Here is a 13,949-nt window from a genome sequence, read left to right as displayed (position 1 = left end):
AGACTATACATTTCTCCAGCCTCACAAAAGAACATTAAATCTCCCAAACCTCATGTGACTCCAAAACCCTGGACCTGAATACAAACAGGCATGTTGGATTCTCAGTAAAAATGTGGAAAAATGTGCTCTAGACCCATGAGACCAAAGTAGAACATTTTGGCCTTGGCACAAAGCACTACATTTGACAGAAAACCCTGAGAACATCATCATTACAGTGAAGCGTGGTGGTGGCGGCATCATGTTGTTCATCATGCTCTTCATTTGCAGGGACTTGGAATCTGGTCAGGGTTGAGGACAAAGCACATACGCCTCAGAAACCCTGGACTTGATACAATATAAACCGGACTTGATGGTTGATAACAATGATACCAGACCAAGAAAAAGTAATTCAATACATTTCTTTATCTACAATTTATTTTACATTAATGTACACTGAAGTACAATTCAAAGTGAACCTCAATTTCAATGTCTACTACATATATTACCCTTAAACGAAGCGTCTCTGCTGCTGGTGAGAAGCAGTATGTCCATTTGACTGTTTAAAAAGACCAGACCTAAAATGCCTTAAAATAAATACTCCAAAATCCTTCTGCTTGAGAAATATATAGAGAAAAACATCGCCATTCTTTTTCCATATTAATTAAGTAATAACTAGGAAATCAGGCAGCGTGTGTCAAGCCTTCAATCCAAGCCAAGAATAAAATAATTCATTCAAATCATATAACTGTTGAATATTAGGAAGTAAACTAGGCATGCTGAAGGGAACGCCAGTCCATGAATGAAACTAATATCACAGTTTTCTTTGCAGTAATAAAAGCTACTCTGTGTCTTAAAGCAGGTCTGTGTGGCTGATGGAGTGGACCCCCGATTCTGAAGCAGCAGTGGGGATCACATGCGGTGGATGCGCTCGTGATCTGTGAACTGTTTGAGGTTTTGCAGGTTGTCCCACCATGTGAACAGGAAGGTGTTGGCGATGAGGCTGAACCACGGCGTGATCTGCAATTCGCCTCTGTCCGCCTGCTCCAGCAGCTCCTTCAGCTCCTCTTTAGAGACGTAGCGGTGGCTTTTCACCTCGTTGGGGTCGGGCTGCAGCTCCACGTCCCTCTGCAGGAACAGGATGTAGTCGATCTCGTGCTCGCCCCACACCCCGTCCGACTCGGCCTTGTAGTGGATGCGGGTCAGGTACGTCATCTCCTCTGGAGGCACCTAGCAGCAGAGCGTCAGATTAATCACTTACTGTTGCATAGGCTTGCATAAATATTCACCCCTGAACTACATTTCCACATTTTGTAGTGTTACAGAAAAAAATATATATAAAATGTTGTGATTGCATAAATTTTCATGAAATGTGAAATGATGGCAGCCATATGAAATCCTGTCTAAAGTTTGCCAAAAGGCAATTTTAAGACTCAAAAAAAAAAAAAAAAAGTGGAAAAAGGTCCTCTGTTTTGATGAGACCGAAGTTGAACTTTGTGTTGTGTTGGCTACATTTGCTGGAAACCCAGCCCAACTCATCACCGAACACCATCCCTACAGTGAAGCATGTTGGTGGTAGCATCGTGACATGGAGATGCTTTTCATCAGCAGGGACTGGGAAACTGGTCATGGATGAGGGAAAGAGGAATAGCACCAAATTCAGGGCAATCTTAGAAGTTAAACAACTCAGTCAAAGCCCAGACCCCAATTTCTTCTGGAATCAGCGACAAAAAAAAAACAAACAAAAAACTGCTGTTCACCAACAACGCTCTCCAAATGTCGAGCAACTTTTTCAAGAAGAATGGGCAAAAATATCAAGCTATAGCTCTCTCTTATACCAAGTGTTGACCCTGGAGAATGAATACTGTTTGCTATTTTGTTTAATTAACCTTTGTGACACAAAAAATATATATTTTGCACCTTTAAATGTCAGACATATTGTGTAAATCAAATAGTACAAACTCTCATGTTTAGTCCATTTCAGTTCCAGGCTTTAACACTCCACAATGTGGAAAAGGTATGCAAGCTGTTGTTCTCTCGGCCGCTCCCGTTAGGGGTCGCCACAGTGGATCACTGGTCCGCGTATTTGATTTGGCACAGTTTTTACGCCCGATGCCCATCCTGACGCAACCCTCCCCATCTTTACCTGGGCTTGGGACTGGCACTGAGAGTGCACTGTGGCTGGAGTGGCTGGAGTTGGTACCCTGGCCGGGAATTGAACCCGGTGAGAGCGCTGTGGCCTAACCACTAGTCCTCCAGGGACGCGGTGGAAATCAAGCAAGTATTTTAAGGAATACTCGTCACAGACTCTGTACCTGGTGTGTGGGGATGCCGAGTTCAGCCTCCAGTCTCCTCTGTGCGGCTCGTCTCACCCCGATGCCGTCCTGCTCCTCCAGCTCGGGCGGTGTGTACAGAGGGTGACTGCAGCACGTGTTCGTGAAACACCCTGACGAAGAGCACAATAAGAGGCACATGTAATGAAGATTAGCTTCGTTCCTACAGATCGTACAGTAACGATCAGCACATCAGCAGTGTGCTTTAATGGATGTAGAAGAAGTTATGTGTGCTTTAAAAAAAAAAAAAAAAGAGAGACAAACCTGGGAAAGTGATCTTGGCATCAGATCTCTGCTGCAAGAGCAGCTTTTCTTCACTGTTAAACAGGAAAACACTGAAAGCTCGGTGGAGTAATCCTGACGAGGTAAACAACAGGAAAAATATTAATAAACACACTCGTATCTGCCATTTATATACTATAATCTGCTAATTACTATATTATTTGCATATGATTAGCAAACATGAGCTTATCTGTGTATATGTGTATGCATCAAAGCCTGCATTTGTTTGCATTTAAAATAAAAATAAATAATTAAAACTGAACAATTATTATTAAAAATAAATGTTAGAGATTACTGCACATTTTGTAATTGTAACTTTTTGTTTTTAAGTTTTGTTTTACTTTTATGTTAAGGTTTTTTTTAATATTTGAACCATTTGATGGCTCAACACTTAAATTCTACAGGAAACGATTACTACGTATAAATTTTACATCTCGCTCACTTTTCATATTTCATAAAATTCATATTAAGGGGTCTGAAATGCAATATTTTGAGGAAAAAAAAACAGTCTGTATTACAATTCTGAAGTAAACAGATTATAAAAAAAACGAACAAAAATAAAACAACTCATTTCTGAAGCCTATTATACCAAAAAAATAGTTTTTGCTGTTTTAAAAACCCTTTTAATTTTTGAAACAATTTTGATGTTGACTGTTAAAAGAAATAAGAATTTGCAAACATATAAAAATATGTATTTTTCTTCTGAGCACCTTTACAAGAGAGATAACAGAGAAGACTTTGGAATCATATCATGTGATCTTCATACACATAAATAATGTTCTGTACAATGAGCAGTTACACAGATTCACTATAATTACTAATTTATGTATGTGTGTGTGTGTGTGTGTGTGTGTGTGTGTGTAAAAATCAGTACACCTTCTCAGTCATCAAACCTCATACATTAAGGATCTATAATGGACTTTTTTTTTTTTTTTTTTGTTAGAAACTCTCAGATATCTGCCTTTGCTGATGTTGGAGTTGAGATGGCAGTTCTTCTTAGTGTCCGCTCCGGTCTTCTGGTCGTTCTCGTCAATCACGATGCACATCTCGGCCAGCAGGCGGACCTGCTTCTCATCCAGATTATCTGTGTTTATTTCTGGCATCCTTACACCGGCCTGATTACAGAACGCAGCACTACACCTGTGAAGACAAAAAGCAGCCAAAACACACTTAAATACATTTAGCAAATATAATACACACAACTACACAGGAGAGCCACACTAACACGCTGTATACTACGATTTATATTTATATATATAATATTATACATATTATTACAGTGTTACAGCTCAACGCCTAATAATCATGTAAGAGAGTATTTATGCTGAACTGCCTGGTTAAATCCTGAACAAAATAAAGCGCTGACACTGGAGACTCCTTCCATAAATGTTGAATAAACATCTCCTTACAGAAAACTTCACCAAATCAATGATCATATGTTTTTCTTTGTTATTATTATTAGCTCTAGATTTTGTGAAGGAGTTGTTACTATAGAAACGCTATGGCATTAATATAATAATGATAAAAATAAAATAAAAATAATAAGCTTTACCTGGAAAGAAATGTGGAGAGCAGAACAGGAGAGAGCTGGAGAGCTTGCTGCTGGAAAGGCCTCACTCCTGAGACTCGAACGGGTTTAAACAGGGTTTGTCCCTCGCCAGCCACCGTCTTTAGCACCGCCCCCAGCGCGCGCGCCATGGCGAGACGGAACACACTGACCAATCAAAACAGACAGGCCATCGGACCATCTGCGCCGCGGATTACCATGGTTACCCCACCGGAACCGTGAAAAAACCCACACATCAACATGTATACACATAAATACAAAGGTCTTACCGTTTGACCGCGTCCTGTGGCGTTAAAAATCTTCTCAATGCTACCAATTTAGCACCGCTGTTCTCACAGCTCCAAAACAAAATGGAGGACTCTGAGTGGTGACTGTGTGACGTTGTCCGGATACTGTCACGGGATTGGTGGAAAGTGATCACGTGGGGTACGTCAACGCCTTTTTATAACAAAAACTTCATGTTTAGTATAGTAATAGTTAAGTATAAAATAAATTAGTTATGAAGTAAGTTTAAGTATAATAATAATAATCATCATCATCAGCGACGGTAATAATCATCAATAATATTTACATTTTATTTGTCATGCAGGTTACTTGTTTTCATAATAAGATCTCATAATAATAATAATAATAATAATAATAATAATAATAAGCAACAAATTAACACCATCATCATTAATATTTATGTCTTATTAATAATTTTTATATAGTATTGTATTCATTTATTCCATAAGAAGGACTTTAAATTGCGTACACACAGAAATATAGAAATGGAAAGTCACCAAGGAGCAACAAACATAATCACTTTAAAGCTTATTTGTCATATAAGTTACTTATTATTTATCATATTAATATCTGTTTCATAAAAAGGAACGCAAGTTTTAATACTGAGCCCAAAAGAAGAAGGAATTGAGGATAAACTCATCACAGATGGACCCTCAAATCAGCAAACAGAGCAAAACAAATACTGGATTCTAGCTAGAAGTGCTGGTGTAGTCTACTACTGCTACTGATAATAATAATAATAATAATAATAATACAATTGTTATTATTGCTGCTACTAAATACAAGATTCAAGAGCCTAAGTGTTAAAATGAAATATATAATTAAATAAATATCAAACAATACAAGCATAAATATAACATTATTATACAAATATCACATTATGATACATTTATTATGATACACTCTCGTTCTCTTTGTGGAAATGGAAGTATATGGAAGGGGTGACTTGTGTGCTGCAGAATCTGGTTACTACTACTAATAATAATAATTAAAAATAAATAATAATAGGAAGAGCAAGAAGCAACAGCAATATTCAGCAGATTTACAGCAGATCATCATCATCATCACTGTCATTTGCAAAGTAACTTATTTACTGTCATGTTAATATCTCTAGCATAAAAATTGGCATAAAATGAAGTCAGCAAACAGATAAAGAAGAGATTTTACTTTAGCTAGAAGATCTATATTATTATTATTATTATTATTATTATTATTTTCTTAGTAGTAGGTTTTGTTTTATTGTTATTATTAGAAGTAGTAGTTGTAGGAATAGTAGTTTTGTTGTTCTTATTCTTCATTCTGCAGTCTATTATTATTATTATTTTTATTATTATTATTATTATTATTTAGTCTGCAGTTTATTAGTATTATTATTAATATTAAGCCGCAGTGTATTCTGCAAGTATGGGACTCTTATCTTTATGTTTTCTTGCCACTACTTCCACACTGTCTCTGTTTGAATCTCGTATTAAATAACTCTGTACACACACACAGCTCACTGCACAGTGTGTAGAAGCTCTTATGAAAGCCCTCCTGTGTAGTGTACTCTGACCGAGCCGCTGTCCTGCGCATGCGCAGTGCTGTCCTGTGGCGCTGAGCTCTTGCGCATGCGCAGTGCTGTCCTGTGGCGCTGAGCTCTTGCGCATGCGCAGTGGCGCTCGGGCCGGGGACGCGGCAGTGACAGTCGGAGAGCTAGTTTTTCCTGGGCAGTGTGAAAGCTCTCCTGCTGGACCTTTTGTTGTGAGGAATCACAGCGTCAGTACTGCTGTCTTCTGGAAGATGCTGGTTGCGTTACTGACGCGCTGTCACGTGTCTGAGCTTTCACACTGACCGGTTTAAACACGTGAGTATGAGCGCTGTGGGTGTGCAGAGCTAGCAGCAGGGCTAACTGTTAGCTTACAGACACCTCACTGTCTTACTCGTAAATAAATCCGTCAGTGCTGCTGCTTTTCTGAGAGATGCTGCTCACTAACGCTGTGCGTTTCCTTTCCCGCAGTGTGGTGTGTTTGTGACAGGAAATTCTCCGAGTTAACCCTCATGTCCTGAGCTCACAAAGCTGCTAAGCTAGCTGTGTTTACATAACGGCAAAGCTCAACAACGCCATTACTAGACCTTAAATATTGTTTATTTTTAGCGCACAAGAATCTAAACTGACATTACCCTTGCCTCATCATAGATTAAAGTACAAAACAACAAAAATAGTTGTGGTTTTATTCGCAGGTAGGAGATTTTTATTTTTTTTTTTATACCTAGCCAGTGATTTGAGCATTGAGGAATAACACACTCCGGGGCGTGCTGTTATGGAAACTAATCAACGACAACACTCCTAACTGCACATTCTCAAGCGTCTAATTTGCGAATGATTAGGAATTATGTTTTAAAATTAATAATGAAAATACATGGTGCATTTTTTTTACCTGTTTCTAGTTACGTTTAATGTTGTGCAATTTCCACAAAAGGAAGTTAGTTCCTGTTATCACTTATGTTACAGCAGCTGTAAACTATACTGCTGTTCTATAAAGCTGTTCTTTCACCAGCCTCTCTCTCTCTCTCTCTCTCTCTCTCTCTCTCTCTCTCTATTAATAAGTTAAAAATCACAGCTTGTTACTAAGAAACTGGAAAAGGTGTAACTTCCTCCCTCTGTCCTGAAGACTTTAGCGGAAAATCTTACTGACTGTTACAAAGCGCTGACAGAAAAACTTCACTTTTTTTTTTTTTTAAGTAAAACATCACCACATTTTTAATTTGGTTATTATTAGGCTTACAAGTCTGTGTGTAAGTTGTTGCTATGGAAACGATGGCGTATTAAAAAAGAGCGCATTGATATAAACCTGTGATTTGAATTAGAGCTGGAATTACTGTTTTGTAAGGAATAACACAATACTCCCAAAGTGGATTATTTTAATATAACAGCAGGGTCTGGAGCGAGTTATTTCCATTATACCACAGCCATTTACCAACACTTACACTGTTTAATGTATTAATGAACGACACGTCGCAGGATTTAATGGTTTATAGTTAGATTTAATGTTTGTGGAACATCCAAGAGCCAAGTTCTCATTTACATTATAGCTGCGATTCCTTCCTCTCTCTCTCTCTCTCTCTCTCTCTCTTTCTCTCTCTCTCTCTCTCTCTCTCTCTCTCTCGCATGCTGAACATTCTCCACTACGTCTTCCAAACGGAAAACTCCCGTAGCAGTGCGCTGGATAGATCAGGGGTCGTCAAAATAATTCACCGTTCTGAACTGAAGACACAATAAATACTGTAATACAGATTCCATCACTATATTAAAAAAAAAAAAAAAAAAAACGACCCTAGTCCTTTCAGGATTGGTTAAAGTGTCTGTAATTTGGGGATCACAAAACTTGAATGGAAGGATGTCAGTCTCACTGGCCACTTTATTAGGAACACCATACTAATCCTGGGTAGGACGTCATTTACTTTCAGAGCAGACTCAGTTTGTGACAAGTTGCGCGTTGTGACTCGACGCATTATCCTGCTTGAAGATGGGTAAATTGTGGCCATGAAGAGATGCACGTGATCAGCAGCAATCCTCAGATAAGCTGTGGTGTTTAAACAATGTTCGATTGGCATTAATAGGCCCAATGCGTGGCAAAAAAAAAAAAATTTTCTTCTCACCATTACACCACAATCACCAGCCTGAACTGTTGACACAATGCAGGTTGATCCCATGGATTCATGCTGTTGACCCGAACGCCTGAAGAAATCAGACAAGGCGACATTTTTCCAATTTTTAATCCCGGTTCGTTGATCCCTGTGCACACTGTCGCCTCAGATTCCTGCTCTTGACTGACAGGATGAGACATGATTTGGTCTTCTGCTTTTGTAGCTCATCCGCTTCAGTGTTGTAGGTTTTGAGATGCTTTTCTTCTCATCACGGTTGTAAAGAGTGGTTACTTGAGTGACCATAACCTTCCGGTCAGCTCGAACCTGTCTGGCCATTCTCCTCTGATCCTCTCTCATCGACGAGGTGGCATTTTTCCTCCACTGAACTGCTGGATTGTTTTTTGTTTTTCACACCATTCTGTGTAAAGTCTACTGTAGTGACTGATGAGTTTGAAAATCCCAGGAGATTTTCTGAAATCCTCAAACCAACCCGTCTGACACCAACAACCATGAGATCGCATTTTTTCCTCATTCTGATGTTTGACCTGTAGCTGAATTATTTTATGCATTCCAACAATCTACTGCCATGTGATTGGCCGTCTGAATGACCAGGTGTTCCTAATAAAATGGCTGGTGAGTGTATAGTGGAAAAGAATATAGAATTTGCGTAATGCGGAAAACTACAGTGAAATATGAATACGCAGAAAAGTAAAACTGTTCAGACGCTGTTACTACACGATCGCCTGCTTTCAGTAGCCGCAGTAAGCAAAATCTCTCAGAAAAGAGAAACACAAAGACGTTGTCACGTGCTGATCAGATGCATGTAATGAGACGTACATCACACTAATGCCATATAACCCCACGCTCCTCCCCTCAGCCATGCCCCTCCCTCCTGGAGCTTGTGTTTCTGTTACTGCAGCCTAACCACTCGTCTCTGTCGCATTTTACCTTCTCATGTGTTCATCCTTTTAGATGTGTAGCCCATGTTGTTTTGTGTTCAGTGTTGGAGAGCGTTCGCCGTGTCGAGATCCACGCGTGCCTCTAAAGCAGCTGAACTCCCTCCCACCCCCAGAGGATGTGTCTGCTTTGTTTCTCATGCACTGCGCTTCACTGTCCCGGTATTTTGTTTCTCTTTTGCATGTCTGTGTGCTCCATTCATTACCTTCACAAGAGCTTGCGTACATACAGTATAACACACTGACTTTCTGTTGTACCCTGGGAAGTAGGGCTCATGGGGGAAAGATCAAATACGTCTGTCTTATACGATTGCATTAGTTTTCATTTAAAAGTAATATAAAAAAAATTAATGTTATTAAAGGTGCATTATAGTTCAAGATTAGATCTGTAATGGCTAGATGGGTTCGACATTTGAATTATTATAATAATTATTTTTATTTTTATTTATTTATTTATATATTTTAATTCCTTGAGTCCATTTAAACTCCTTGAATCACACACAAGCATTCCACATCAGAAGTCTGTTTTCTAAATGGGTTTTCTCAGCAACTTCATACACTTTTGCCATGATTTTATTTATTTATTTATTTATTTATTTAAATGATTTTCTACATTTCTTCCAGGTTATTTGTACAAGTAAAGAATAAAAAGATCGACAACTGCACCTTTAAACAGCATCCAGGAAAACAGATAATTCAGGGGTTTTATTAAAACAAAATCTCTACATTTTACTGAATTTTTTTGTTTTCTGTCAGATTTTATTTACTCAGAAATTATTTTAATCCAGGGGATCCAAAACTTTTTGTTCAAACAACCAAATTTGGACATTATGAATTTTCTGCGAGCCCAAGCCTTGATCACTTTACTTTTTTTTTTTTTTTTTTTTAATTCCAGGTTTATAATACAAGACAACCGTAAAGTGAACATTTTATTATATCAGTAAAATTTTTAGTAACATAAGTACTAAAAAAAACAAAAGAATATTCCTTCCACGGATTTACCGGTCTAGTAGGAAGTGTTTTGCAGTGTTCTGTATTAGCACACAGAATCTGCCTTTAATATTTCTGATAATATATATTTTTTTTTTAAATAAATGAATGGAACAAAAGAGGAGATTGTGAGTCTTTCTCAAGTGGGATCGTGACTCCTAGATTTACAAACGCCTCGTATTAAGCGTATTTATTTAAATATTAAATATTTGTTATACTCCATGCCAATCTTTTTTTTTTTGTCTTTGACCTTTGTATAAACATTTTAAGTTTAAAAAAAAAAAAAAACATCCATAGTGAATTGTGTGTGTTTGGATTGGCTGGTGTACACGATGAAGGTTTTTTTTTTTTTTTCCCTTAAGCGAAGCAGATGATAACGAAGGAGTGAAGGAATCCAGTCGTTTCTGCCGCATTGTAACGCTTCCCATTAGTCGCATTGCTGTTTTGTAAACCCATTATCGTTCTTAAATGGAGCACCAGCGTTCTTTTCCCAGAGATAAAAGCCTGTGCTGCTGATGGAGTGTGCCAGGGTAAACGTGTGTGTGTGTGTGTGTGTGTGTGTGTGTGTGTGTGTGGGGTGATCGCACAGTTGCAGGTAGGAAGCGCGCAGGAGGACGTCACTGAGGAGTGATGCCTGTAGAGAGCGGAAACAGCGCAGTCGCCCGTCAAGCCAAACAGAAGCGCAAGTCTCACAGCCTCTCCATCCGGAGGACCAACAGCACCGAGCAGGAGCGGCCTTCCATCCACAGAGACATGCTGGAGGCTCAGGTCCGTACGCTTTCCTCTTCCTTTCCGCAATTTCACTTAATTCCTCCAGTTTCCCTCACTTCCTTTATCTCTCTCTCTCTCTCTCGTGCTTTCTCTCCCATTCATTTGCACATATTTAAATTACAGCCCTGACGTCTGTGTGTCTGTGTGTCTGTGTGCAGATGTGTGTGTGTGTGTGTGCGCGCGCAGGTGTGTGTGTGTGTGTGTGTGTGCGCGCGCAGGTGTGTGTGTGTGTGTGTGTGCGCGCGCAGATGTGTGTGTGTGTGCGTGCAGATGTGTGTGTGTGCGTGCAGATGTGCAGGTGTGTGTGTGTGTGTGTGTGTGTGGGAGAGAGTGGGAGAGAGTGGGAGAGAGTGTGAGAGAGTGTGTGAGTGTGTGTGTGAGTGCAGATGTGTGTGTGTCTGTGCGCAGATGTGTGTGTGTGTGTGTGTGTGTGTGTGTGTGGCTCAGAATCAGACCTAAGAAGTTTAATCTCTGTAGCCACTTTCCTGAATAACTTTTAAATAAAAATATGATATTTAGAACATACAGGCACACAGTTTCTCCAAATAACTATGATATGTTTATATGTTTGGTTTAAAGTGCATGTTTAAACATATTATTATTATTATTATTATTATTATTATAATCATTATCGTCTGCTTATTATCTGGTCGTTTTGTGTTTCGGACGCATGCCCGTACCTTCACCTTTGCAGAGCATGAAGGTGGAAAATATTTGAAATCCTCAGCAGGCTTTCCCATGAATCAGCTTCTTCAATTTCCAGAAAATGCTTTTATCAGAAGCGAGGCGGGATCCAGTTGCTGTTAAAGGATAGTTAGATAGCTGTAGGAAGGACAGCGAGCTTCTTTGTGCCTCATGTTTGTTTTTTTTTTTTTGTTTTTTTTTAAAAAAAAGCCATTGAAGCTAAACGGAGATGTAGATAAACCACTAAACACACGCCTGTACACGTAGACCGATATTTACAAGCTCCATTAATATAAGCGCTCCATTAATCCCAGAGCTGCTGTTTGTCTACGCGATGTTCCTTGATTGATTGAGAACTGTAGCTACGCATACCTTCTTGTCGTAAAGTGTTATCAGAGGACCTTCCTTATGCAAACATGCTGCTTCAGTGACACATTAACACCGTGTTGAGTCAGACTGTAAACCTATTCAACATGTTCAAGGATTTCAGGAAGTCCTGCTGATTTCTGAGTCTAAAAAGAAGTTTAAAAACAGTCTGTAGAATTGTAAGTTCTTTAATATGTTCTTTTTATATGCCCAAGATATTAAGTGAATCTCTAGATCTTTAAATTTAGAGCCAAGATCCATTAATATAACGGAGCGTCCTCATGTCCTTCCTAATAGCAACCTGCTCGTTAACTGCTAATAAACTAGCTCGTGTTTTGTCACAGGATCGACACGAGTAGGATTTTATTATTAGAGTACCGGTGTTCATTATCATGTCTTCAGTGGTTTATTTACCAACAGCCAAACCTGTTACAATATAACGTTACCATAACAACATTTTATTTTCAGCACAATCATAGTTATTATAGCACTAACTATACACCAGAGTCATCTAGCCTGTTTTATGACATCACAGAGATGTTAAGTCTCTATTGTGACATCACAGAGCAGAACAGCCTGTTTTATGACATCACAGAGATGTGAAGTCTCTACTGTGATGTCACAGAGCAGTACAGCCTGTTTTATGACATCACAGAGATGCGAAGTCTCTACTGTGACGTCACAGAGCAGCACAGCCTGTTTTATGACATCACAGAGATGTGAAGTCTCTATTGTGACATCACAGAGCAGCACAGCCTGTTTTATGACATCACAGAGTCATAGAGCCTCATTTTTGTCATCATAGTGCCATAGAACCTCTTTTGTGACATTGCAAAGCCTTAGAGCCTTTTTTTGTGATTTCACAGGGCCATAAAGCCTCTTTAGTGACATCACAGAGCCTCTTTTGTTTTTTTTACATAGCAGTACAGTCATTTTTTATGAAATTGCAGCGCCTTAGAGCCTATTTTGCGCTGTCCTAGAGCCGTAAATCCTCTTTAGTGACATCATAGAGCTGTAGAGCCTCTTGTGTGACTTCACAAGATGAATGCACAAATCAGTTTCATGTAGCACCAAAAAAGTTGTTTTAAATGGGAAAAAAGTGATTTCTAGTGCTGCTTTTATTCAACTATAGTCTAATATAGTCACAATCATCCCTCTAAGTGGAGATAAAATGTAAAATCACATTTCTTGTTTTAATTTGTGTGTGTTAAGATTGAATTTGTAGCTATGAAACATTCCCCATTTGAATTCGGAGCATACCAGCATTCCTGCTGAGTTTTGTAGTCCGTCTAACTGTTTACCGGTTTTATGTTGTTCGCGTGTTGCATATCAGAGCTTCAGCGTTCTAGGAACTCATCAAACTTTAATAAACGCTGCATGTTTGCTCTTGATTATTCTATTGACTGGCTCTTTGTGCTCGCTGCTGACCAGCTGTTGATTGACAGGCCCCTCTGTAAACTCTCGGTGCGGATTATGATACTGCATCTCTCAGTACTGGCTTTATGGCTAGTGACCATGAGGGCTTCTACTTTATAGGATTGTGTGACTTTGGGACAATAAGAGGCTGGGGGGGGGTTTGCTAATTGGCTTTTTTTCACCCCTCCACCTCTGTGTGTGTGTGTGTGTGTGTGTGTGTGTGTGTGTGTGTGTGTGTACATATGGCAGTGACAGAGTGGAGGGTGGGTGACCTAGCTCCGTCACTCAGGCTCCATTCTAGCGAGTGCGTTTGTCTACTTGCAGCGTGGGTGCAGCCCTCATTCAATCCGCCTCACGATGAGGGAAGGAGGAAGTGCACTTGTTTTTGCTCTTTGCTTTGTGGACAGTTTATCTGGACACTGTTTTCTCTTTTGAGGATGGAGGTAAGCTGGTTATTGGTTTTTGGTGGAGAAGAGATGGCTATGGAGGTGTGTATGTTCAGTCTTCTTAGTCAGAATTACTGCTGTTGAGTAACTTATCACAGATAAGCGTATCGCAGATAAATATAATCTTATGCCATGGCACTGTTGAGTTCTCGGTTCTGATTGGTCAGAAGGCGTTAATGTAATATTAATTTTCTATAACAGCGACTCTGGTAGTAGTTCTAGCTGTAGTTCAAATCACAGGTTTATGTTT

General features: G+C 39.3%; 2 protein-coding genes across 7 annotated transcripts in view; one reads left to right on the top strand and one right to left on the bottom strand.

The window, feature by feature from the left end:
* Positions 1-396: 396 nt before the first annotated feature.
* idi1 (isopentenyl-diphosphate delta isomerase 1) lies at positions 397-4,558 on the bottom strand. Of its 2 annotated transcripts, none has more exons than XM_026944857.3 (6): positions 4,428-4,558; positions 4,144-4,339; positions 3,553-3,731; positions 2,574-2,666; positions 2,292-2,422; positions 397-1,206 (listed from the first exon to the last, which is right to left on the bottom strand). In XM_026944857.3, exons 2-6 carry the CDS (start codon positions 4,287-4,289, stop codon positions 889-891), a joined length of 867 nt encoding a protein of 288 aa, XP_026800658.3. In that variant the 5' UTR covers positions 4,290-4,339; positions 4,428-4,558; the 3' UTR covers positions 397-888. The 2 variants fall into 2 exon arrangements, with proteins under 2 accessions (XP_026800658.3, XP_026800659.3); XM_026944858.3 differs by having other exon boundaries at positions 4,144-4,305; positions 4,428-4,546.
* Positions 4,444-13,949, top strand: part of wdr37 (WD repeat domain 37) — a 36,368-nt gene continuing 26,862 nt past the window's right edge. The window contains exons 1-3 of one of the 5 annotated variants that reach the window (XM_034303135.2): positions 4,446-4,584; positions 9,072-9,188; positions 10,606-10,784. In XM_034303135.2, coding sequence (XP_034159026.1) covers positions 10,647-10,784 — 138 coding nt within the window. In that variant the 5' untranslated portion in view covers positions 4,446-4,584; positions 9,072-9,188; positions 10,606-10,646. Of the gene's footprint in view, positions 4,585-5,754; positions 6,287-9,071; positions 9,189-10,605; positions 10,785-13,606; positions 13,697-13,949 lie in introns of those variants that run through there. The other 4 variants (XM_034303134.2, XM_034303139.2, XM_034303137.2 and 1 more) reach the window with 4 other exon arrangements.

The sequence above is a fragment of the Pangasianodon hypophthalmus genome, chromosome 1 (genome assembly GCF_027358585.1).
Source record: "Pangasianodon hypophthalmus isolate fPanHyp1 chromosome 1, fPanHyp1.pri, whole genome shotgun sequence".
Lineage (NCBI taxonomy): Eukaryota > Metazoa > Chordata > Actinopteri > Siluriformes > Pangasiidae > Pangasianodon > Pangasianodon hypophthalmus.
Note: the sequence above shows the minus strand (reverse complement) of the source record. Positions and strands in the feature narration are given on the sequence as shown.